Source organism: Moschus berezovskii, chromosome 14, assembly GCF_049115385.1.
Source record: "Moschus berezovskii isolate FMDL1 chromosome 14, NW_MosBer_1.0, whole genome shotgun sequence".
NCBI lineage: Eukaryota > Metazoa > Chordata > Mammalia > Artiodactyla > Moschidae > Moschus > Moschus berezovskii.
The window spans coordinates 80,837,560-80,864,554 of NC_142473.1; the positions used below are offsets into that span (position 1 = coordinate 80,837,560).

General features: G+C 44.1%; 1 protein-coding gene across 8 annotated transcripts in view; it reads right to left on the minus strand.

Moving 5' to 3' along the window:
* The window catches only part of AMBRA1 (autophagy and beclin 1 regulator 1), a 176,588-nt gene that overhangs the window by 102,030 nt on the left and 47,563 nt on the right, over positions 1-26,995 (minus strand). For 5 of the 8 annotated variants that reach the window (XM_088843287.1, XM_055423953.2, XM_055423952.2 and 2 more), the window contains 2 exons: positions 13,542-13,628; positions 9,432-9,611 (listed from right to left, as the gene is read on the minus strand). The exons of 1 other annotated variant lie outside the window; for it this stretch is intronic. In XM_088843287.1, the coding sequence (XP_088699413.1) occupies positions 9,432-9,611; positions 13,542-13,628 (267 nt within the window). The remainder of the gene's footprint in view (positions 1-9,431; positions 9,612-13,541; positions 13,629-26,995) is intronic. 2 more of the 8 variants (XM_055423955.2, XM_055423957.2) reach the window with 1 other exon arrangement.

Below are 26,995 nucleotides of genomic sequence, written 5' to 3' on the forward strand. Positions count from 1 at the left end.
CATCGAGTCGGTGATGCCATCCAGCCATCTTATTCTCTGTTGTCCCCTTCTCCTCCCGCCCCCAATCCTTCCCAGCATCAGAGTCTTTTCCAATGAGTCAACTCGTTGCATAAAGATCATGGCATATGGTCCCATCACTTCAAGGGAAATAGATGGGAAAGAGTGGAAACAGTGTCAGACGGTTACATTAGGAACCACAAAAGAGGCAATATATTAAGTGATTGGATATGCATCTAACATTTTGATTAATGACAGGGAAGTCGCACTTAAACAGCATTTCAATAAAATGTAGAGAAGACTTCAAATTCAGACTGTTGGACACACCAGCAAAGAAGCAGAAATGACCGAACTGTACACAGACTGACTGGAAGAGTGGACCGTGGTGAACACACAAACGAGACGCTGCCTATAGGAAAAAAAAAAAAAACATCACAAAGGCATCTGGGAGAAAACAGACTATAACAGTTAACAACTCAAACATTTCCTGACTGGAAAAATCTTGAAAACATACATGAGCAAGGTGGCAAAGGCCAGAATGCCCAACCAGTGGACAAGTTAAGCAGGAAGAGGGAAAAAGACCCAGGTTTTCCTGCTGGCACACAAAAATCCCTGACTAAAGGCATGGCTCCAATAAGCGAGAGGTGAAAAGAACAACTAATGACTAGCTGCTACTTCTTCTATAGTTTAGAAAGGAGAAAAAATTCAAAATAAGGAGCTGAGATGGGGAAACATTTCAATGTAAAGGATATTTGCAAAGGCTCTGCAGAAGGGGTGGGAAGAAGTAAGGGGAGAAAGGAAGAGTGTAAGAGTGTTAAAAAAGGACAAAGAAATAAAAAAAGAAGTTCAATTTAGAAAACTACACAGACTGTGCCACTCACTTCAGTGCAGATACAAGATCAACATGGAGCAAGATTCCACGGGATGAAGGAGGCAAATTTAGGCAGAGACCGAAGGTTAGAAAATGTTTGCCAATGAGCAGTGGGGGAAAGGTAGATCCAGAGAGGCAGTTCACGCAGGAATAATGGAGAGTGTTAAATACTGAAGACTAACATAACACAAGGGCTTCCCTGGTGGCTCAGAATCCGCCTGCCAATGCAGAAGATGCAGGTTCAATCCCTGGGTCAGGAAGATCCCCTTGAGAAGGGAATGGCAACCCACTCCAGTATTCCTGCCTAGAGAATTCCATGGACAGAGGAGCCTGGTGGATGGACTACAGTCTGTGGGGTCGCAGCACAGCTGGACATGACTTGGGGACTAAACAAGAAGAACAAGGACAATGTAACACAGACCATGCCCTTTTCAAGGCATGGCTGCTGCTGCTGAGTCACTTCAGTCGTGTCCGACTCTGTGTGACCCCATAGACTGCAGCTCCCCCGTCCCTGGGATTCTCCAGGCAAGAACACTGGAGTGGGTTGCCACTTCCTTCTCCAATGTGTGAAGGTGAAAAGTGAAAGTGAAGTCGCTCAGTCATGTCTGACTCGTAGTGACCCCATGGACTGCAGCCTACCAGGCTCCTCGGTCCATGGGATTTTCTAGGCAAGAGTACTGGAGTGGCTTGCCATTGCCTTCTCTGTTTCAAGGGGTGGGTGGGTGGGGGTACTTAAAAAAACAAAAACAGTGAAGACCCGAGTATGCAAACACGCTGGCACTGCTCCTCTGTCACTGGAGGCTTCTTTCTCACCAGAATCCTTTCCAGGGAAACACCTGAGAAATCCTCATCAATTTCCTCAGCCAGAAGCTGCCTTTAAGCCAGCGGGACAGAAGCTGGCTGAGTTATTAATGGCTTTCCCAGCTGCTGAACTCTGTGCATCTCTGATTAACTCTCAGAGGGGTATTTGGGAAGGAGAGACAGAGGAAAAAAATCAGACTTTCTTATAAAACATTTTATAAGGAAAAAAACACCCTTCAAACAATTAAGCGTCTAAGATGAGTGCCGAAAACAAGAAAAAGCAATCTCTGGAACAAGGGAGAAACACAGCAGCTACCCTTGCTAAATGCCTGGGATTAATTGCCTCAAGAGAGAGGCTGTAATTTAAAGGAATGGAAAACACACCTACAGGCCGCTGTCTGAGTCCTGACCAGACAGTCGGGCTCCCATCACTGCTCATGACAAACAGCTCTGACTCGGGTCTTTGTCAAGGCGGCTTTGGCAGCATAGAGCTCAAAAGGCCATTGTCTTCCTGGCAATACACAGTTGACCCTGCTGAAGATTAGACTATTAAAAAAATACCTGCTTCCCTGTGCTCTTTGGTTTCTACTCAGTCCCCAGACAATGGAAGGCATACTGCCTCATTCCTGCCCCTGAGTGCACAGAGATCTTGGCCAAGTCCTTTGCTTACTTGGCTGCCGTTAGTGGGGCTCTAGTCTCTACTTTGAAGGACTGTGTGCGTGCGCCAGGGAGAGCTTTCTGGGAGGGAGGCACAGGCCCAGTTGGGTTATTCACAGGGGATACCTAATAGCAGAGGTCTCTTGGAAATGCAGAGCCTTAATTCTTCTCCAAGGAATAGTAATATAACGGATAATTACCACTGACAAACTCTTCTCCTCTCTTATTCTACCTTTAATTTCATCTGCATACCTTATGCAAATCCACATTCTTATTGTGCAGTTTATATTAAACAATAAATACGCATCTCTAAATGACAGTCACCCTCCTTTCCCTCTCCTCCCTCGTGGCTGTTTGATTCTTTAAACCCAGACATATTTCATTTTTCTTTCTCTTCCCCTAGCATTCCTTATAATAAATATTCATATGTATTTTACTTGCCCAGAAAGAACACTCATTCTGAAGCTGCTAAGCAATATTATATATTTATAAGCAATAAGGAAAGAGCTGGAATCCTCAGGAAAGAGCTGAAATTCAGGCAGGCATATATTTTATAAACATGCTGGAGCTCATAGGTACCAGATATCCTTTTCCTAATCCTCAGGAGGGGAATCTGAACCCTGGTGGTTCAGATGGTAAAGAATCTTTCCTGAAAGGCCGGAGACCTGGGTTTGATCCCCGGATCAAGAAGATCCTCTGGAGAAGGGAATAGCTACCCACTTGAGTATTCTTGCCTGGAGAATCCCATGGACAGAGGAGCCTGATGGGTTACAGCCCATAGGGTCACAAAGAGTTGGACACGACTGAGCGACTAACACCTTCACAATCCTCAGGACAAAGTCTTCCCACTTTGCTGAGACTTATTATTCTACGTCTGCTGAGTACAAGGGAAATTATTCTAAGACAGTTAGCTCCAACAAAGATCCAAGAGCTTTAGGCTGATATAAACTTCAGAGATTATCTAATCTGATTTTACAAGATCAGACATTGAGGCCTGGGGTAGGAGAGGGACTTGCCAAAGATCAAATGACAAATCACAGGAGTCCCTAGATGATAGTTGTTAGGCTCTGGAGACCAGCGGGCTCGCACAAGCGATCCTGGTTCCACTCACTGGTGCTCTGGGAGTCACTTGCTACTTTTATAAACTTAGTTCAAAATTGGTTCCAGTGAGAGTAAAAAAGGACTTGGGCAACATTCTGTGCGGAGAAGTAGGAAGTGAGACAGCTCAGCTCTCACGCGGCTTGTCTCCCCAGGAACATTCACAAATAGGCCCCACTCTTCGGAAACACCAAGGCCTCTCACACCCAATACTTAACATGCAGGCCTCATATGTTCTCGTGTGGATTTTGCCCACTGCTTTCTAACTGGTTTTCCTGCATCTGTACACTTGTCACTTGCCTAACCAGTGCTGTCAGAATTCACTGCCTAAAATACATATTGAATAATGGCTGCCCTCAGATAAAAATGAGGTCAAAACTTCTCAGCCAGGCATTCCAGGCCCTCCACAGTCCAAGTCTTTCTGATCTTCTCGCGCAAACACTCCATTGCCCTGAAAAGTGAAAGTGAAAGCCGCTCAGTCGTCTCTGACTCTTTTTGACCCCGTGGACTGTACAGTCCATGGGATTCTCCAGTCCAGAATATGGGAGTGGGTAGCCTTTCCCTTCTCCAGCGGATCTTCCCGACCCAGGAATCGAACCGGGGTCTTCTGCAATGCAGGTAGATTCTATACCAACTGAGTTATCAGGAAGCAACCTATTGCTTCCACTGCTCTAGCCACGGATCTCTGCAGAGTCCCCAAATAAAGCCTATTAATCTTCTGTGTTTAGGTTTTTGCTTAAGCCACTCCTTTGTCTAGAATCTCCTTCCTTACTCCTATCCTCCACATCAATCCGTCAGAGTCCTCGGCCATCCTGGCACCCAGCTGAAATCCACGAAGCCTTCTCACATCTCCCCTAGCGCCCTCTCCCATATGCGTTGGTGGTATCGTGGTGAGCAGAGCTGCCTTCCCCAGTACTCGCTCCCTTCACACAATGCTGTCCTGTACTTCAGGGGTACCTTATTACAGTCTGTTATAACATACCATGTAAAGATCTGATCATGCTATTCTACAGCTGAAAACTCTTCAGGGACTCCCTCTCACCTACAGGGTAAAGGTCACCACCTCTGCAAGGCACCCGAGACTTTCCAAGATCTGGAGTCACTCTAACTCCCGGGCTCATCTCCTGCCGTATCTTGGACTTGACAACCTGCCCATACTTGTCAACAAGGGAACTCCTGACAGACTCCGGAATGTTTCATGTTTCTATGACTATGCATTTATTTGCCTTTCTTCTAAGTATATCTGGAGGAAAAGTCCTATTTTAAGACATATACTTTCTCTTTTATAAACCCACCCTGTAAAAACAAGCAACCATCACAAAAATCAATTATGTGAAATTATTTAACACTCTGGTAAAAAAGGAAGTGAACAGTTTCTTATCTCATTTCAGTTTAAGGACTACTTCCACATACCACCACCACTGGGTAAGTGTACTAGGGTGCCTGACTTGACTGCTTTGGCAGGTTCCAGTCAGTAAAGAGAACAGTCACTTTACAGCGTGTTCCCTCACAGTTTCTCTTGCACTTCTGATATCAAAGACTTTACAGTCTGTAAGTCAAACGGAGAGACAAAGGCAGCCTCATTTCACAATGAATAGACACCTTTTTCCGCTGCAGACTCACCCTTTCCTCTCTTGGCTACAAGTAACGCATTTGTTATTAGCAGTCACCGACTCCCACGGGACTCCTGGAAATACGGCACACAGGAGAGGGGACAGGGGTGAAGCCACTACTGAGGACATGTGGCTTCACGTGACTGCAACAACGAGCCCTGAGAACTTGGCACCAGCACGTGGGCCCCCAAAGCTGTCAGGACGTCACCTGCAGATGGCACATACGAGCACTATGACTGGTTTTCTAACGTATTTTCTTGGTGTGACTTAATTCAATTTTAGTCACGGCAAAAGGGCAGATGAAGAATATTAAATTCCGAACTATAAAGGCAAGTAACTTCTCCTATGCCACACCCAATCAGACGGCAGAGCTGAGTGACAGCCTTCAGAACCCTCCTCCGCTATATCATATACCAAGACCTTTCGATGACTTCCTTGCTAGAACTTCCCTGTGTCTGGCAAGTGGAACACGAAAGCTCCTCTGCACGAATGGACGTGGTACAGCGACAAACACATCACGCCAAACTGAGGGACTAGCACCCATCCTGAGCTCTCAGAAACGACTGTCAATCATTTCACAATGAAACGGTTTGGCGTATTTGCTCACAGCATGGATTTCTAGGTAAAAGGAGACCAAATACAACCAGATATATTCGAAGAGTTAATAAAATACATGCAACAGACCTAAAGAGACTTCATTTCAAGGCTGAAAGACTAGGATTTCTCACTGAGATGATTTCCCAAAGTATAGCTCAGTGTCACAATGGTGAATGAAGGACTATTTCTCTCTGTGCTGGCAGCAATTTTTAAGAAGTTGAATATAAGTTCCCAGTGTTGGGAGATATTTGTGACTGATCTAAACTGAAGCTTCTCCAGTTCTGACTGTCATCAGCGCAGGGTATCTTTGCCTAGGAAGGCAAAGTAGTTACAAAAAGAGGCAAGAAGACAATCAGGAGATGACTCTGGGATTGTAATTATGCTTAGAATAACAGACAAAATGAGGAACGGGGGGTGAGGATAGTTAAAACAATAGCCATAAAGTCACAGACACCACCTCTTTGGCAGGACTGAGGAACTACGGGAACACAGCACTCAACCTAGGCTTCGTAAAAGCCTCTCTCCGTCTTTTTCCAAAGGGATGGTGAAAATAAAAATGCGAGTTTTCCTTCGGCTTCTTCGCCATCTACATTCTAGTGGGTGGTCTGAGCTCAGAAGCAGGCAGACAGCAGGGTCAGGGGCAGCCACATCTTGCCCCTGCTTGTGAGCATCTTTATGCAAAGACAGATGCTGAGGGCTTCAGGACAGACCTCCTGACAGCAGGTTCCTGGATGTCCTGTTTGTGCATTTTGACAAACACGGGGCCCCTGCAGTCTCAATCCTTGCTGCAGACAGAGATGAACGGTAGGAGAAGATGCCTGCCTGGGAAGATGGTCATCAATCCAGATGAAAAAGAATGGAAAATTTAACCTGATGTTGACCAACTTTCAAAGCTCTCTCCCACTAGCGATAAATCTAGACAATCTTGTTCCCCCAGCAAGTTCATAGAGCTAGGACTCAAATATGGTGGTACATCATTTTTAAAGGGTTTTAAATCTGCAGGACAATAAAGTCAGACACTAAATCTGTTTGCTCCTGATCTCCAATCTTAGATATGCCTGCTTTTGGTCAAACTTCAGTATCCTTACTTTAAAAAACCACACTGAAAGGGACAACTATCTCAGAGGGCTACTACAGAGAGTAAACTAGACTTTTAAACACACGACGTCATGTCTGTCTTTAATTAGTGTGCGTGAAAAATATGGTAGCTGATCCCTTTCATTCGATGGGAGATTAAAGAGAACCAAAACAGAAGGGATGTGGGTAATGGCTCCCTTTGTTTTCTGAGGCCACTATGCACCTGGATAGGACAAGCTGGAGAAAGGCAAAATGATCTCCAACTCCGCAAATGGAAGGAGAGAGAAGAGGTCGTGCTGGAGGGGCAGAGGCAGGAACGCACTGTGCTGGGAAGGCGAGGAAACCCAGCAGAGCAGTGTCTCTTAATGGTATTCCAAGTGTTAAGAGGATGCCAGGCCACATCTAACTTACCTGCATCTCTGTACTTGAAAGAACTATACATTACAAATGTACAGCCTGTAACTTCCCTTCTGGTTGAGGGAAAGGACTGGGGAAAGAAATTTAAAGGAGCTGGTACAGTCCCTAAATTTCTGTGTCTCCTCTGAGAGCCCTTGGAAACTAACAGAGGGGCAACCACAAGCAGCCCTCGGTCTACAGCAGGGGGAGGAGGGCGGGGAAAGGGAGAAAGCGTGAGCAGGTGGCAACTGGGCCTCGAGCAGCCAGCAGCAGCCTTCACGAGAAGGCCGGGACAGCTAAGGCTGCGGGGACTGGTCCACAGCTGCTCTTAAAAGCCAAGACTGTGGTCTGCTCCAGCCCCCAAAGAAAGGAAAACACCCAGGGGAGGGGCTTTTGGAGGTGCCGGAGAGAAACCAGTCCACTATCACTAACCAGGGAGCCGTGCGAGACCCCAAGGGAAAAACAGCAGCTAAGTCAGTGCATGAAAGGTGAAGAAGGCGATGTAAATTCAGGTCGTGCTGAAGCCAGGGGGCGGCGAGAGCACAGGTGGGCCGTGGGGAGCGCGAAGAGGAGGCAGTCTGACACAGGAAAATGGAGGGGGGAGGGAGGGGAGAGGGAGGAGGTGGCAACACAAGAACGAGAAGGCAAGATGAGCGCAGAGCAGTTTAAACTAACCCAGAACGCCACTGTGAAGGACAAGTCACGAGGCAAGATACAGTGCAAAGGCACGAGCCCCACGATTCACCACGGCCAAGAGATAACAGCCTTCCACATGCGCGTGGAGACAGGGCTCCACGGGATTACTGAGGCTTCTCAGCAGCCCTGAGTCCCGGCACCCTTGGCCTTGAACGCTGAGACTACGTCGCTGAATAGCCCCTGGGGCTGGAAAAACATTCATTTCCGCAAGGGAACAGATTTCCCTACAGGTGTCCGCCTGGCTAAAGGTGGACTGGAGACTCTCCCTTCACTGCCGGGCCCACATCCACCCTCCCGGAGCAGGGACTTGAGCCAGGAGGACACATGCCGAGAGTCCCAGAGCAGCTGGGCCCTTCTCCCCCCGCCACCCCTCCTCCGTTTGCCACAGCACAGCTGTTTCAGGGCATCCTTGCATTTCCTTCATATTTCCATCTTCCTCAGACAAATGAACCTCCCACTGAGTGTTCCTTCTGCCTCTAAGTACACAGTTGCTTGCGTGTTTAAGGATTGAATCAGGAGGGCAAATTGGTACGATGGGTGTCCCCATCTTCTTGGTCCTTGGGGACAAAGATATTTCTCAAACACCTTAAAGCTCCACTGCAAGATGGCTCCTCAGGAACTATCCATTCAGCTCACAAAAGAAGGCAGAAGGGAGGCAGGAACTCTTAAGCTCCCAGACTTGACCAGGCCATGTCAAGATGAACGGGAAGAAAAAGGAAGATGACTGACAGGCTGTCCTATTCCAGTACTGGCAGCAAAAGAGACGGGGGGAAAAAAAAGGCTCAACCATCCTTCTTTCTTATTTTGCATGTTTTAAGAAAATAAAAATGTAGGAATCAAAGCAAAAGCCAAATGTCCAATTTGATACGAGCCAGGAAACTCAGTTTCAGGATGGAAAGAAACACAAGAGGTGGCTAGAAAGGTCAGGTGTGGCAGCTGAGAGATTGTAAAACCCAGCAGCCACACTGGGGAGCTTGACCCCACAGCCCAGGGCTGACGCTGCTCCTTCAATTCAACCCTGTAACCCAGCTGACCACTCGAAGATGCTCGAAGACGGAGGAAACACCTCTCAACCCCCATATTAATCTGACAGGTCATCTCAAAGGATCCTTACTGGGGGTGGAGGGAGACTGAGGACACTGAGAGGCAAGGGACCAGGACCTCAGAGAAGTAGTATGATCGAGGGCATAAGAGAATTCCGTCTCCTAGGGAAATTCAAGGCTTTTATTTTTAATCTCTATATCCACTTTTTCTTAAGAGAAAAAAACACCAACCCTCCTGCCTCCTGGATGGTGTGAAGACAGTCCACGTGAAGCATTTCCAGTCACTGTTCATGCAAAAGGGAAGCAAAAATGTCGCCTGAGGTGCAGCGGCCACCTTCCCCCAGCCTGGCCTGGGCCCCAAGGGCTGTCTGGCCCAGGCGCAGGGACTCCGCAGTGCACGGGCTAGAGGCGGGGTGTGCCCTGGGCATTTCAGCCCTTGGTCCCTCACCCCACGCTACTGCCCTTGAGCAATAACCTCAGGCTGCGAAGCCAGAATGCCAGCCACTGTTGCTCGGACAGCGGCCAACTTGGAAGGACTCACGACTTGGGAGGAGGGGGAAGAAAGCAAGCTGAACAGATACTTACTCAAAGTCCTCAAACTCCAAGTCGGTTCCCTCCACGGATGGACCCTGGTTGTCTGAGGAAGAGGAGGAGGTGGAAGAACGGAGGCGGTTCTGTTGGTAGCGCATGGAACGCTGGCGGATACTGTCTCTCCGTGACAGGTATTGGATCATTCTCTGGGCATAGTATGCAGCAGGAGATAATCTGAGAGAGACAGAGAGGAACAAACACAAACTAGCACTAATGCGGGGAACACTGTGAAAGATAGTAAATCCAGCTCTCCCATCACATCTCCCTGACGAGGCGAACTCCGGAGACACGGAAAACAAAGGGCATTTAACTCACCAAGAGGTTTGCACTGCGCAACGCGCTGATCGGACTGCCTCATCTCGGAACAGAAATAATGGCGGTTAAAGAGGCTGTTTAATCAGTCATCATCTGATCAACAGCTGCCCCCTCCCATGAGTTTAATACTGGACTTTTCTTTTTTCAGTTTCTCAAGGGACCTCTTTTAAACTTCTCAGAGTGCCCTTTATAAAGATTCGCAGCTTTCCCCTAATTGTCCATACTCAAAATGTAAGACACAAAAGGGACCGCAGCTTCTTTCACTTTCCAGAAGAGAAAACAGGCTGAGAGACGGTGAACCCAGGACGACTGAAGAAGGCATCTTCAGTCATCACCTTCACCAGGACTCCTTTCTTCTCTAACAAACGCCTAGAGTTCCAGAACTGTCCTAGTTTCTTAAGATTATCCAGGTATTTCAACACAGAGAAGATATTCAGGGTAGAGACAGAGTACCATATACTCAGGAGAAACAGAAAATCCGACAGATTTGTCTGTTTCTTAAGACAGAGCATCAGAGGCTACATGGGCACTGAACAGCACAGAAGACAACAGTTACCCTTCTCCCTTACGATGGCTGTCCTCACATGCAATCAGTCTAGACAGGCCTGTACTCTGACTATGGCTCAGTGTCTTCACACTCCATGAGAATACCCGTGTCCTATACAATCTGCATAGTCTCTTCTTTCTCAAGTTTTTCTTCCACCTTTCCTTTCACAACACATATAATTTGAGGCTGTGAACTGAGAAAAGTAAGAGTGGACCAATAACAGAATAATGCTTTATATATATATTAAGTGGATACTAAGCAATTTCAAGACTTAAAACCTGCCCAAGGCATACGCTTCGATTCAGCAATTCCATTAGTCACTTTATCCTATAGAAACACACAAGGACATTGATGATAAATATATAAATTGCTGGCATTAGTGAAAAACTAGGAACACCTCAAATGTTCATCAACAGATTATACCTATACAAAGAAACACTATGTTAACAGTTGAAAAGAAAAAGTTATCCCTATATATGCACAACAAAAGCCCTCTAAAATAAAAATTTAAGTGGGGGAAAATTAAAGAATGGTATGTATGATGTATGTGTGTGTGTGTATATATATATATATTTCTGTAATTAGAACAAAAAATAAAACACAGCAATCCTGATGAGGATTCCCAGGGACCTTAACTTCTACAGTTTCAATATAAAAGCAAAAAAAAGCATTTTTTTAAAACATGGAACTCTGGAAAAACTGATTGAGAAAAGAAAAAGAAATACTTACATCCAAATGGGAAGAAAAGTATTTACAAACATCTTGATCTTTCATTACTCCTGGACAAAGACAGACCCTGGGCAAATCCTCAGTAAATCTACTCACTCAGACCAAAGAAGATCCTGCGGTTAATACGAAATAAGGCTGCCTCTGAAATGACCGTCATCACAGGTAGCGTCCTTCTGACCAAACATCCAACAGACTTCCCAAGGAGGCCAGGGCACAATCTTTGGAACTCAGGAGTCTGTGCTATGGAACAATATGCTGCCTTTGGTGCCTCTGATTCCAAATGATCTTCATACACTAGGTGGGCACGGAAGGCGCAAAGGCCTTGGCCAAGATCACCAGAGTGTAAGAATTAACGTCCCAACTTGTGGGACATTCACTGTCTCTTTGGGCAGCTGGTACCTTGTGTTTGGTGAGGATGAAACAAGAACCCTAAATTTTCAACAGACAGAAGCCAATACTGTCTCTACCAAATACACAGAAATCTTCCAGCAGAAATAAACTGCTGTTGGTTAAATTCTCAAGTTAATCAGACTAGAAAGGAATAAAAAATGAAGTTTAAAGAAAAAATAAAGTTTTAAGAGGAGAATGAAGATTATTTTTTTAGAAATGATACTGAGAAGTGACCACAAAAACACTTGTTCCTCAGCTGACAGCCTACCCTAATGGAAAAAGGGGCTCAATATTAAGGTGAGAGAGGTAGAAATAATGTTGATGCTAACAATAATTAAATAAAGACTGCCCTTTTATGTAGGGGTAAAAATTCAGCACTAGGTAACCTCAATTGTTTAATTTCACCATTGAACAGGAATTCCCTAAGCTATAAAACTATGCATCAGTGGTAAAGAAAAATGTATTCTTGGCACAATTCTTAAGTAGAAGTATATCCTAGTCTTGGTCTTTTTAGGTATCTGAGGGAAGCGAAGGATCTGAATGCTGAGATGTCTCATAAAGGTTTTAATCTATATACATTATGCAGGGTGAAGTCTAAGAGGAAAAAGAAATTAACAAGCCAGTAATGAGGTAACAATCATCCTTCTACTAGAGAGCCTGATAATTATCAAACTCTAAAAGTGTTCCATGTGAATATTTTAAATAACTCAAGTTTTCTTCAAGGAAGAATACTACTCCCCTCGAAAAAAAGCCTACTTTACGTTTAAAGGGAAAATGTAAAACTACAAACACCATAAAGCCTGGTGTTTCTGTGATAAAGATCTGAGTAGGAATAAACAACAAGCTTACTACATGAAAGGAGGACAAGTAATGGTCTTTATGAAGACCATTTAACTTTGTTAGGTTAAAAATTCTGGGGTTGAGATTCCCATTACTGTCCTAAAAAAAACAACAAAACACTTTCACAGCAAGAAGTTCTTTCAGTGTTTCAAAAAAACTGGTTTATGCAAAACAATTCCTTCTCTTACTGAAGGCTTATTATTTTCCAATATGACTACAGACTAACTTCCTTGTTTCAGTCTTCATCAGAGTTGTCTACCCATTTTAAAATCATAAATCCCTGGTTCCCTGATCCTTGGATCGGCTATTTCTGGGGTATGGAAAAGGAAGTAATAGGATGATGGGGAATCTTTTCATTAGTGTGTTAGAAAGAATGCTCAGAACCATGACGTAACTGTGGTAACAACAAAATCATTCAATATCCTTGAAATCAACTTGGTCTAAAGGTTCCAATTCTGACTTGAAATTCTTGATCTACAGCACTCCGACCCACATTGTTACCTTCAACCCCACCATTATAAACTACCCTCTTCTTTTGGCAAAACTTCACAGCATGTGTTCTGCAGTTGCTTAAAGAATGTGCATGTTATCTCCCTTTTGGATCATTAACAGAATTGTTAAGTCCAGCTGTGACATCCCCAAAGGGCTGCTCACCATAAATAAATATTATACATCAACTCAACACCCCACCCTTGGTCCTGAGTTACCAGTATAAAGGTGGGCCTTAAACTCATGAGAACTCTTTTTCTTTTAATGTCTTCAATATCTTTTCAAATGTCTGCTAATTAGTGTAAGGCAAGCTCTTTAATAACATGCAACTTATTTTACTCAGTTACCCTTTGTCAGTCATCTCTTTCTTCACGAAGTCTCCAAAAAGTCAACATCTGAATGACCTTGATTTCTGCCTTCTGATGTTCTAAATTCTCTCTCAAATGAGGATTTTTTGGTTTGTTTTTAACTCGTTAAGTGATTTCCCTATTAATAAAAACTGTCGTTTCCCTTTTGGCTGTCCATCTGAATGGTAACGGCAGAAAAGAAATAGCCGAGGACTCTGCCAGGGAGCCCCAAAGGACGAGGGCTCGGTCGTAGCCCTCCGCCAGCAGAGGCGCTGTTCACTTACCTGGAGCACTTCCCCCTCACCTGAGCCGCCTGTCTGAAAACTGTAACTGAAGAGCCCGAGAGCACCAGGACCAGAGAGGCACAGGCCGGGGCTCCCAGCAGCTCGGCGACCCCGGGGCGGCCCCCCCCCCCCAACCTGGTGCCACTGCTCACTGCAGCCTTACCTCGCTGGGTCTGGGTAAATTGGGTGCTCTCTGGATCCTGCTCCATCATAACGGGATAATGAAATGAGGGAAGACTCCAGCAGCCTCCTAGCAGAGATTAAAAAGATGGCAATAATCCCTGTCAATTACCAACTCAGAGGTCATTCATAAGGAAAAATGGGGGAGAGAGATAAATAACATCCCCCTTTGCGGCTAGCTGACACCTCTTGTCTGGGCTTGCATCCTTCTTTCCAGCACTCAGAGGCCTAAGGATATGAAGCGCTCCAGAGCGCCCACACTGAATATGGCCACTGTATGATCCTGAATCCTGCTCTTCTGCGGGAAATGAACGAGTGCTTTAGAGACATGATCTTATTTTCATTTGCAGTACCTCCAGCAGACAAACAGGAGGTTGGGATCAACACGAGAGAGGAAAAAGAGGCATACCTGGAGATTACCATGGAGTGCCAACATTTTATTTTGGTGTTCAGTTGCCCCACGTTATGCTTATCCACATCCCATTATCTTCTAGGCATTCTGCTCTGCCCACACCCTGTGTGTGAGTACCCTCTAGGGCTTTCTTGGGGGTTTAGTCACTAAGTCGTGTACGACTCTGATCCCATGGACTCTAAGTCCTTCAGGCTCCTCTGTCCGTGGAATTCTCCAGGCAAGAATACTGAAAAGGGTTACCATTTCCTTCTTACCAACTGATAAAAAAATCTTCAATTATATAATCTAGCCCAGCCATCAGCGTGATGATCATATGCATTAATTTACTGAGCATGTTTTAGTGCCAGGCAATACTAAGCACTTGACATGCACTTCATCTAACCTCACCGCAGCCTGGAAAGGTAAGCATTACTACACGAAAAGGAGGTCAACGGGCCAAGGAGTCACGCGCACTGCATGGCGGCACACCGCTACTGAGCGACAGCAGCGGAACTCCAGGGAAGGCCTGTCAGCCCCAAGACACTTCACATGCCTGCACACATGGATCCACTGTGAGTCCAGACCAGAATGTGGGTCCAGTATCACGGGCTCTTTCTATTTTTTAAAGGGACGCCAGAAATTTGGACTTTTGCACGAAGTCTCCTATTGCTGCTGCTGCTGCTGCTAAGTCACTTCAGTTGTGTCCGACTCTGTGTGACCCCATAGACGGAAGCCCACCAGGCTCTCCCGTCCCTGGGATTCTCCAGGCAAGAACACTGGAGTGGGTTGCCATTTCCTTCTCCAATGTGTGAAAGTGAAAAGTGAAAGTGAAGTCGCTCAGTCGTGTCCGACCCTTAGCGACCCCACGGACTGCAGCCTACCAGGCTCCTCCGTCCATGGGATTTTCTAGGCAAGAGTCCTGGAGTGGCTTGCCATTGCCTTCTCCGAAAGTCTCCTGTTACGTTTTACTAAAACATTTTTCTTCCTTTGCGTATGGGAAGGGCCAGTGAAAACACATCTGACAAACATGGCTCAGGGTCCCTCAGTTTGCCATGTCTGTCACACTGCTTCCCAACTCCAGTGTGCCTTGGCGGCCAATCAAGCTCCTGCCGCGGAACACGTTTCCAAGGAAGAGGTCTCAGGAAGAAATGCACACTGTTCCCCTCCGGCAGCATCTTGCCGTTCCCAGGAGCGGGTCTCTGGCTCCCTGCCAGACTCTTCTTTAAAGCAGATCTGAGGGTAAGGACAGCAGCTACCAATCTTTTCCAACTGAGTTAATTCAATTCACTGTTATTAAAACCAGCTGGCTTTAGGTAGAGTCGTGTGCAGTCACTTTATCCCAGCAACTGGTTCACTGGAGCATTTTCCCTAACAGTCTGGGGAAGAGAGGACAGCAGAGGCCTGTCAGCCTGGCTTGCTACCCTTCCCACCCAGGACAGCCAAGTGTTGTATCATGTTCTTGATCTACACAAGGCTTATCATCCCCACGCTTAAGACAAGTTAAACAACCCCACCCCTGAAGGGAGAGAACACAGTGAAACCAAAGAGGAAGAGAAGAAAGTGATACAACACTTCTCTGGTTGAAACCTGAATCTTCAATGATATCACTGTTTACAGCAGCAGACATTCTGTGTTTCATCAATCGTAAGACACACTTCCTCCCCACGTTTTAACATTTCTGAAATAGGGATACATCTTATAATTGTGTGATGCAGTTTAATTGGCAGGATTTGTTTCTTTCATAGGCGCACATAATAGCATGTCTTTGAATCTCGAGATATGGGATGTTTCTGAGAGGAGGGGATAGTGAGAGGTCCACAGACTGGAAAAAGAAGAGAAGTGGAATTTTGAGAAGTGTATCAATTTAGGCCATCATATAAGGTGGTGCCAGTGGTGAAGAACACCCCTGCCGATGCAGGAGACACAAGAGACGCGGGTTTGATCCCTGAGTAGGGAAGATCCCCTAGGGGAGGGCATGGCAACCCACTCCAGTATTCTTGCCTGGAGAATCCCATGGACAGAGGAGCCTGGGGGGCTACAGTCCATAGGGTTGCAAAGAGTCAGACATGACTGAAGCGACTTAGCATGCACGCATGTTCACTATTAATAAATTTGTGCTACAGGAATTAGGTGGGAGCTGAAGAACAGAAGCACGATCTGGGAGCAGCTGACTGCCTTGGAACGCCCAGAAGCTTGTTCTATCCCGATGGGCTCTGCACTGAGTCTTGAGTATCGCTGAGCCCTGTTGTGTTACCCTCCAAATGGCTGCTTTATAAGCAGAGGCCCTTTGACAAGGGGCATCCTCCAGAGTAAACCAGCGTATATCCTTCTTTAAAATGACCCTGCCAAATTAGGAGGACAATGTTTCCCCCTACTCTGCCAAGGCAGTGATAGCATTCAGAGAAATTAGATGAGCTTTTAGGCATGCTGTATAGGAGATTCTTGAGCCAGAAGAGCTTGGGTTAGGTCATTTCAATTTTACTAGTTCTATTTTATAATTCCACAAACTCTACTTCCCACCCTAAATTCCGATCTTAATTAGGAAGACTTCTTAAAACAGAGTTACACCAAAACGTTAAGTTTTGTCTCTAGGGAGTCCCTGATGAGGTTCTCTTAGAACATATACCCCCATATCTACTTACTAAAATCTGTTGGCACCATTTGCTCCCAGGCAATACAGTGGACTGGCAAGTCATACATGCATGGCATTTTAACTTTAATACACAAAATCAGGAGAGCCAGTTACTACGAACAGCACCCCAAACATGTGTCACTGATGAAATATTAAGCTCTCTAGTTCCAACACAAACACTATCTGAAGGATTAAAAAAGACTGCTACAATTGGCATTGAATAAAGAAAGAACTAGAGTGACTAGACAAGTAAATACCACCATCACTCCTAGGAAACTCAAAGAAAGATCTTTCTCTCCCACAGTTAGCTTCTTGCCAAGAGCCATCAATGGGGAAAAGATGCAAGAGAATGGAACAGATTGGCAGCTGAATGCCTTCTGCTCTGGCCATTACAAATTTCACTTGACTTAATGGTTAATCAAGCAATTCAGTAATATGAAATCAGGTAAGACTTAGGAGGGCTCAGACAAGTTGGTTGAAGTTTGAAGGTACCCCTTCACTCTGACCTGTGAACTCCAGTTAGAGATATTTTAAAGAGTCATTGAAGCTATGACAGAGGAAAAAAAACTTTTCTGTACAAATTTGCCTAGTTCATTCTCTAAGCCAGTGGTGTTCCAGTGAGGTACACCACGGGCTGTGCTATTTTGATCCACTGGAGAACAGGAAGAAAATATTAGAACATTTGATTTCAATGTATAACCATAATGTAGATCACACACACATACACACAAGCACTCAAAAGTCTTTTACTAAGAGAAGTGTTTCTTTTTAAGTCTAAAGGCCACTGTTCTATCAAACTACACACTACTTTAATAAAATTCAATATTTAACACAATAATCACAAACATAAAATATTAAAACTAAACAAATAAAAGCATAATCATATTCATATATAGATACAGCAAAAGAGAGGAAATAATACAGAAAATGTGGTAAAATGTTAACATACAGTGAATGTGAGTGAAGAGTATAACGGGAATTCTCTGCACTATTTTTGCAACTTTTCCGCAAGTCTGAAATTATTTCAAAATTTAAAACATCAAATATACAAAATCTAAAAGTAAACCACTGAAAACGAAAGAGAAAACTATTCATTTGCAAAAGAATCACTCACTTCTTAAAAAGACTTTCTTCAAAATAGCAAACTGCCTCTAAAAAGCAGGTTTGGCAAACTACAGGCACTCGGCCAGCTGCCTGCTTTTATAAATAAAGTTTTATCCAAACACAGCAATAACCATTCATTTAAATATTGTCTGTGACTGCTTTGGAGCTAGGAAAGCAGAGCTGAGTAGTCTAGATAGGGATAGGCCTATAATAAGCCTCTAATACATACTGCCTAGCCCTTTACAGAAAAAAAAAAAAAAATCTGCCCATTCATGCTCTAAAATATTTGCTTATATAAAATCCCTTGAAAGAGAAGGTGGAGTCACTATGGAAAGGAACAGAAAAACTTAAAGTATTACACACTAGAGTAAGTCATCAAAAATTAATATTACGCCCTACTAAAATCATGTCAACAAGAAGACAATTCAAGCTACAAAATTCCTAACATTTTCTATGAATACAACTATTTCTTCCTACCTTAATTAATACCCTGAATCTGTACAAGGGTTCCGTAGATCAGCGGTATCCTTTGCTGACTAAGAAAACAATAAAAAATAGTAATAGAAGAAAGCTCTGGAAAAGAACAAAGTTGTTGTCAGGGCAGATGAGATGGTTCATTCAAAAGGAAAGAAACTTTCTTTCAAATTCACTGGATATTAGGATTGAGAAGCAGGAAGTCTGGGTAACAGTCTAGACAGAATAAACAAGCCAGGGATAACTCTTCCTTAATAAACAACTATATCCTAAAGATATGCTTTTAAACTGGTTGTCAGATCGCACAGAAAATCAACAAACTAAAGCCAACAAACACGTACCGACTTCTCCAACACAAGAAACAATCAACTGCTAAAACGCTCATATACTGATAAGGACAGCTGCCCCAGGAGCTACCAGTAAGATGCCACTGGTGACCCACACTTAGTGAGTAATTTCCCAGTCTGGCTCTGGTGTGTGGGTGACATCTGCTAGTCCAGTTCAGGGCAGGCAAACTCAAAGGAATGACTCCCTTCTGCTTAGGGAATAAACTCCAAATTCCTCAGTGTGGCACTCAAAGCTGTGCATTCCAATTTCTCATTCCTTCTGAACATACTATATGCTCTGGTCCAGTGGTTTTCAAACTTTCTGGTCTCAGAGTTCCTTTAAAACTTAAAAAAAAAAAAATTTTATCAGAGTAAAGCTGATCTCCAATGTTGTATAGTTTCAGGTATACAGCAAAGTGAATCAGTTATACATATATCCACTTTCTCTGATTCTTAACCCATATAGGAGAGTACTGAGGCAAGTTCCCTGTGATACGCAGCAGGGCCTTATTAGCTATCTATTTTATACACAGTTAACACTTTCAAAGGGCTTTTGCTTATATGGGTTTTATCTGCCAATATGTACTATATTTGAGATGAAAACTGAGAAAAATGGAATACTGAAGCACAAGGAGAGAAAACGACAAAGAATATCTCAGCATTGTTAGAAAGATAGTTTTGACTTCAGGGACCCCAGGCCACACTTTGAGAACTACTACTCTAGCTACACTAGACACACCCTTCACTATTTCACCCCTGTTTTTAGTTTGGCCATTCCTTCTTTCTGGAAAGTTCTCCCCCATCTCTGCCAATAAAAATCCTTCAAAGCTCAAATATCTGACTCCTCCGGTCAGAAGCTCACCCCCGCTTCCCTCATCCCCCGCAGTGGCTGAACCCTCTCTTAAAAGGCCTTCCCCGTCACTTGGTACTGCAGTTCCCTACGTCTTCTTGTTTCTACCACCGGACTACATGAAAGCAAGTACTGGGTCCAAGTCGTCTTTTTATCCCCATTAAAACTCATATCCTAATGAACACACAAAAGGAAGCAAGTAAATATCCAAGGAGAGTAAATCAGCAAGACTAAGCAGATTTGGAAAAATAAGCAAGAAGATATATCTGATTGCCCGTCACTGACCCCGTGCCTTTCAGACAAGGTTTCTGGATGTCCAAAACCTCACACAGAAATTCCTGAAGGAACTAGTTCAGAAACTGCTAACATCAGTCTTTGGGTGACCCTTCAGTGACCCTCGGGTCACTTCAGCCACTCAGGTTAAAGTGCTGACGTGTTTGTCCTGATAAACGCAGTGCAGCCTGGTCCCTGGGAGGCTTATTAAATCATAAAGTCAGAGGCTGGCTACTTGCCTGGGAAACTACCACCGATGTTCCCCGACAGCTTATTGCCAAAAGAGAGCTCGCAGAGGAGGGAGGGCAGTGTATTCAGGGGCAGTGAAGGGGTGGGAGGCCAAAGAAACTTGGATACACTAATGCCTTCTTCACTTCTGCATCCTGCTCTGCAAGCCCCAGATCTCTGCCTCAGCGCATGCCAGGGCTGGGAGATGACAAGCCCTTATTCTTCGTAAAAAATAATTGTGTGTTCTGAAATGACACCTCTATTATGATTTCCAAATTGACATCTCTGCTTTATAGCGGAGGCATCCAAGCCTCCCCATTTCACACAGTGGCAATTATCATTTAAGTTACCCAACGATAGGCACTCATCTGATCCCTGTACAGCCCCCAAGTTCCAGGGGGTGTGCTTACGGCACATGACGCAGCTGCCAGCAGGGCCCGCCAGGCGACTCCTGCCCCTGCTGAGGGGCACACCAAGGCAAGGTGGCACTGCTAGAAAGGCTAAGCTCGGGGAAAAGACAGACATGCGACAGAAAGCGTCTGTTGTGCGGCTCAGCCTTATCGTGCCGCCATCAAGCATAAACAACTCACAGGGCTCAAAATAAAGGCTTTTACCAGAAAAGCTTGAAAACATCTTTACAAAACATTACCATACTCCTCAACATCTCTCTGCGGTGAGCAGTAGATGAAGAAACATCAGCGTTTAGCATGGCCACAGACACCAAGAGGGAAGCAGCTGGCGACGACTCACACGGGACGTGCAACCGTGTGTCCAGCTGCATAAAAGTCTGGCCTGAAAAGTCAGCTGGATCCCTCGGCAAACATCTGACCCTCCACTGATTGCGAGGCCCTCGGGTATTTTTATTTTTAAATAAATTTTATTCTATAGTGGAACACAGTTTGTGGGTTATGTTTAATACATTTGTAAAAAGATTGGTTAGTGCTATACTTAGCTCCTGTGTATCCTCAACACATCACACTATAGGCATGAAGCTTCCATTTACAATAAAAACTCACTTTTGGCAGCATCTGAACTCAAAGGTCCAAGGTCATCTATGTGGACATGTTTATGCTGTCCCAAATTCTTCCTTTGCGAGACTTGGGAGGTGGGCCCACAGATCAGACATTTTTAAACTAGGAATTTAGATCAGAGGCTTTTCACCAAAGGATAAGCAGGATCATATCAATAACAAGTTCCACAGCCGGTTCTGATGTTCACATGCACACGTACTAACAAGCAGCAGCCATGACATGCAAGTGTGGACTTTAATTGAGGCAGTGTATCCTACTTGACTGGTTCCCCCCAAATCAAGACATTTACAGAATTCAATAATCCTGGGGTTCTCGGCTAATTTTATTCAGAATAGTAGATAATTCCAAACAAAGTCTATCTCTAGACCTACCAAGACTACAAAGGCTGCAGGATGTAATCACTGGCAGCTTCAGTAACAGTAAACCTTGCACATTTCTTCTCAGACAATTTTTCACATTCACATTCCTGATCTGAAATGTTAAAAACCCTCAACGAGGGTCGTTTGTTCCACCGACCAGGGTATAGTGCAAACACTGTACTCTGTAATATGAAGTAAAACCTTAGGGTCAACATCCAGATGACAAAGGGAAGTTAGTAAATGAAGCCGAACAGGAGAATGAGGACAAGAGGATTGCACAGTGGGCTGGGGCACTTATTAACCAGGGGCCAAGAGGCAGCCTTCCTGGCGCATGTCTGTTCAAGTAATGAGGTTTCTGGAGTCTATAGAAATAGAAAAGAGGGCAGAGATTCCAGCTGGGCCCCCAAACTGTCCACTGTTAGCCTTGGAGCTAACCCAAAGCTCAGAGTACAATCACTTTTCTTACATCCTGGGTTCACACTGAACTGCTTCTCTTAGTGACTTTCTATTTTCACTGATCCGCCTCTGGGAGTATACTACTTGCCCTTCCACCCTGATCCTGACTTCAGCAACCTTCCTGATTCCCTCTGGACTGAACATTTGACTCCACTGGAATAATCTCTCTACCATTTTTCTGTCTAGACAACACGAAATCGTCATAAATGACACCTAAAGTACAATTAGGAGAAAAACTGCAATTTCCACCCTCCACCCCCGTTTTCCAAAAGAACTGCACATGCACATCAATCAACTCTACCATGAAGATTAACTCCATGGAGCCCGGAAGCCATTTAATTCCCAACATGCTAAATATTATGCATCCCCCTCCCCTCCACTATAATTAGAAGATGTAAATTGCCTTCTTTCCACTAGCACTAATGGTTATAATCTCAGAGATGTGAATGCCTGCAGAATCGATACCTGTGTAAAAAGTCCTTAAAAACACTTGATCCAGCTGCATTTTATTTAGCAGAATCAGACAAAAGCAAAAGGACAAGGCAAAAAAGGAGAGAGGCAATGAGAGAAAGGCAGGACTCAAGAGCATCAGAACCAGGCAGAATGATTGTAACAATTACAAAAATAAGACAGTTTGAAGCCACTGCAAGCTCTTTGTGAAATACAGTATCAAAAAACAGCCAAGGTCAAAGGACAGAAAATCATGAACTACCTTATCAATGGTTTTCAGTGGGAGGGGGTGTCCCCCAGGGGGAAACTGGGTGGGGGGGTACACTGGTACCTAGTGGGTAAAGGCCAGGGTGTCGCATCCTAAGATGCAGAGGACATTCTTCCCCAACCCCCCAACAAAGAGTTATCCGGCCTCAAATGCTGATAGTGCTGCTTTTGGGAAACCCTCTGATATATCTCAATACTCTTGAGATTAATGAAGGGAAGCTCTGAATAACTAATATATGAGGCAAGTCAATGCTTTAGCTTTAGAAACAAATTGCAGTTTAACTCGTGATCTTTGGTCACTCATTAGCTATGTGACCTCTGGCAAGTTGATTATCCTCAGCGTCCAAATTTAACGGGAAATGCCCATTTCACAAGGTTTTTATGATTAAATAAAAACATTAGTAGCCAGTACACAGCCTAATAAATAGTGTTTTTTTTTTCTTTCCCTGGATGACAATTTCCAAAAGTATCTGCAGGGAACACATGGCCACCCAAGTCACTATTCCTAAAAAGCTGGTTTCCTAGAAAGACAAGTGTTGAGGAAGGACCAGTTCTATAAAGGCATAAACATGGGTCTCTCAGCCCTAAGAATCACATGAGCCTCACCTAAATAAACCAAGAGCAGTCAGTCACACAACCACCAATTTGGCTATTGGTCCATCCAACCACTGATTCAAACCACAAATAATGATTGAGTGTTTTACTATTGGGTATACAGTAGTCCATAAAATGGACATGGTCTCTGAAGTAGCTGGGATCTGAAGAGGGACCAAAGAACAATACTTCTTGGTATTCTTGACCTTGTGTGGTCTCCTCTCGCACTGAATGTAGACTAGTCTGTTATTCGCTTTAATCAAGAGAACGCAGAGAGTTCTGGGTCCAAGCCTTGAAGAGAACTGACAGCTTCCCTTTCCTCCCTCGTGGAATTGTCACTTTTGGAAGCCCTAAGCTGCGACCTTAAAAGTCTGACTACTCTGCTGCAGAGGCCACAAGGAAAGAGGAGTCCTTGAGAGGCCTGGCTGTTCTAAATGTGCTTCCGGTTGACTCGAGAGAGACCCCAAGCAAGACCAGCAGAACTTCCCAACTGACATCCCTTCTACCCAAAGAACAATGAGAGATAATAAAACTGCTATTTTAAGTCACTAGGCTTTTTTGTTTTTTGGTTATGCATCAGTAGATGAAGGAAATAGTTCTAAGAAGATGAAAGTTCTAATCTTCTAGAACTTTCAAGCTAGCTACAACAGCAGCATAGTTAGCTACAAGCCTAAATTAATCGCACTGGTACTCAAGGGAACTTCGGCTACCAAAACACAACACTAAACAAGACATTTGGAAACTGACCCTAAACAATAAAACTCAGGGCAAACTTGCTCAGTGTGTCCAAAGCATGAGGTCTTGGTTCTGGTCAAAACGGTCAATGCCAAAAGAAAAACTTTCTGCTCTTTTCTACCTGTCCCAGTCAGGCTCTCCCTTCTGGCTCTCCCTTCTGCCCTGGATGGCTCGCTCTCAATACAGAAGGCACCCTTAGAACTTGGGACTGTTTATACTCCCTCTTATCAAGAGGCAGAACCAGTTTCTTTCGCACGTATCATTATAATAGAGTGCAGGAAAAATGAAGATAATATTCCGTTCCCCTGCTATGAACCAGACCACTTTCTGCATTACTGCACTTTATAATATAGAAACTCACTGTGTCTGCTGAAAGAGACTAATGGCAGAAACCAGCACCAGTGCCATCACAACAGCCGTTCCTTATCCTCTTTATATGGCACCTCACGTTTTTACGTACTTGGTTTACTTCAATTTCATACGGTGAGATTTCACAAACACACCGTGAAGGCTGAAGTCTTGGGAGGATAAAAAAGGATACTAACAGAAAAGAAAATGACCTGTAGGAAATGTGTCACAGCAAAAGGAGTTTTGTTGTTGTTTAGGGACTTTTTTGGAGAAGGCAATGGCAAGCCACTCCAGTACTATTGCCTAGAAAATCCCACGGATGGAGGAGCCTGGTAGGCTGCAGTCCGTGGGGTCACTAAGGGTCGGACACGACTGAGCGACTTCACTTTCACTTTTCACTTTCACACATTGGAGAAGGAAATGGCAACCCACTCCAGTGTTCTTGCCTGGAGAATCCCAGGGACAGGGGAGCCTGGTGGGCTTCCATCTATGGGGTCACACAGAGTCGGACACGACTAAAGTGACTTAGCAGCAGCAGCAGGGACTTTTTTTGTTTGTTTTTTGGGCAGAGTGATAACAGAGAAAAGAGAGAAGAGCTGGCATTTCTTGAGCATCTAAATATGTAAAAGCAACTGATGCTTAACACATTTAACCTGCATCATAATAACTTTAGAATTGAGGAAACTGAAGTTCAGAGAGGATCCTTAACCTCCTCAGGGTCACAGAACAAGGCCACAATTTGAATCCAAGATTGCTCAAATTCAACCCCTTCTATTAGAATCCATTGCAAGAAAAGAAAAGAGGGGCAAAGTAAGGAGACTACGAGTTAAAGCAACACTGCATCTCACGTGGGACAGGAGGAAACGGGAAAAGGAAGGTGATGATGACGCAAAGGAAGTTTAGTGCTCTACAGAGATTTAGGGATGAGATGGTGGTTGTGATGTTAAGAGTTTCTAGACGGTCTAGGGGTTTTTGGATGGTCGAGTGTTTAAGAATCCGCCTGTCAATGCAGGGTACATGGGTTCAATCCACGGTCCGGGACAATTCCACGTGCTGAGGAGCAACTAAGCCCGTGTGCCACAACTACCGAGCTGGCACGCTGCAACGACTGGAGACCGTGTGCTCAAGGGCCCGTGAGCCCCAACTACCGAACTTGTGTGCTTCAACGACTGAAGCCCGAGCGCCTAGAGCCTGTGCCCTGCAACAGGAGGAGGCATCGCAAAGAGAAGCTCTCACACTGCAACACAGAGTAGCTCCTGCTCGCCACAACGAGAGAGAACCCGTGCAGCAACGAAGGTCCAGTGCACCAAAAACAAACAGAGAAATAATTATAAAAACAAACTAGTAAATAACAAGAGTTCCTAGATGGTCTAAAACAGTGTTCTCTAACTTGGTGCATATCAAAATCATCTGGAGAGCTTGTTAAAAACACAGACTGCATGCCTCCCACCCCCAGTTTCTGATTCAGTAGGTCTGGAATGAGCCCAGAAACTCACATTTCTAACATCAGCAGGAGCTGCTGATGTTCCTGGTCTGAGGACCACACTTTGAGGACCACTGGCCAAAGATCGCACAACAAACACATTCTCATATATGGACACCTCTCCCACACGCCCAATCTTATCACATCCAAAACACAGCTGTCAAATTCAGTTGCTCTGTTCAGTTCAGTTGCTCAGTCATGTCCGACTCTTTGGGACCCCATGTATCAGAGCACGCCAGGCCTCCCTGTCCATCACCAACTCCCGGAGTTCACTCAAACTCATGTCCATCGAGTCAGTCTAGGAGGGTCTAAAAATTCAGCAACTCTTTGTAAATCAACTATACTTCAATTAAAAAATTAAAATTAAATAAATTAAATAAAAACAAAACAAAAAAAAATCATTAATTCTGTTAGGACGACCATTATAGCAATAGTCCTTTGTCTTCAAGGAGTAACAGAAAATGATCAGTCAAGCTTCTGTCTCAATTTTGAGAACTCAGAAGAGACAGTAGGAAAATGAATCAGAAAAGCATGCAAAAAAGACAGAGTGCTGTACTTCTGGAAAAACATACTTCTGAAGTTAAAAAGTTCCTTTTTGTTTTAAAGATTTACATCTGCTAAAAGGGAAATTAAGAAAAAACTCCTACTTATAATAGCATCAAAAAGAATAAAATACGTAGGAATAAACTTAACCAAAGAGGTAGAAGATTTATACACTGAAAACTATAAATTAACACCACTGAAAAAATTAATGAAACAATAGAAAGACATCCCATGTTTATGGATTAGAAGATTTAATATTGTTTAAATATCCATAATACCCAAAGCAATCTACAGATTCAATGAAATCTCTATCAAGATCCCAATGGCTTTTTTTCTTTTACAGAAAGAGGGAAAACAAAATCCTAAAATTCATATGGAATCTCAAAAAGAGTTCTGACTAGTCAAATAATCTTGTGAAAGAGGAACCTAGCTGGAAGCCTAACATTTCCTGGTTTCAAATCATACTGCAAAGCTACAGTAATCAACACAGTACGGTACTGGCATAAAGACAGACATATAGACTAATGGAATAGAATAGAGAGCCCAGATATAAACCCTTGTGTATACGGTCAAATGATGTTTGACAATGAGGGCAGGAAAGCCTTCACAAATGGTACTGAGAAAACTGTCTATCTACATGCAAAAGAATAAAGATGGACCCTTATTTTATGCCACAGGTAAAAATTAACTCAAAATGGACTAAAAACCTAAACATATGACCTAAAACTATAAAACTCACAGACAGGGGGAAAGTTTTATGAGAAAACATAGGGGGAAAGTTTTATGACATTGGAATGGGCAATGACTTCTTAGATATGACACACAAAAAAACACTGGTAATAAAAGTAAAAACAGACAACTGGGACTGCATCAAATTTTTAAAACTTAAGCAA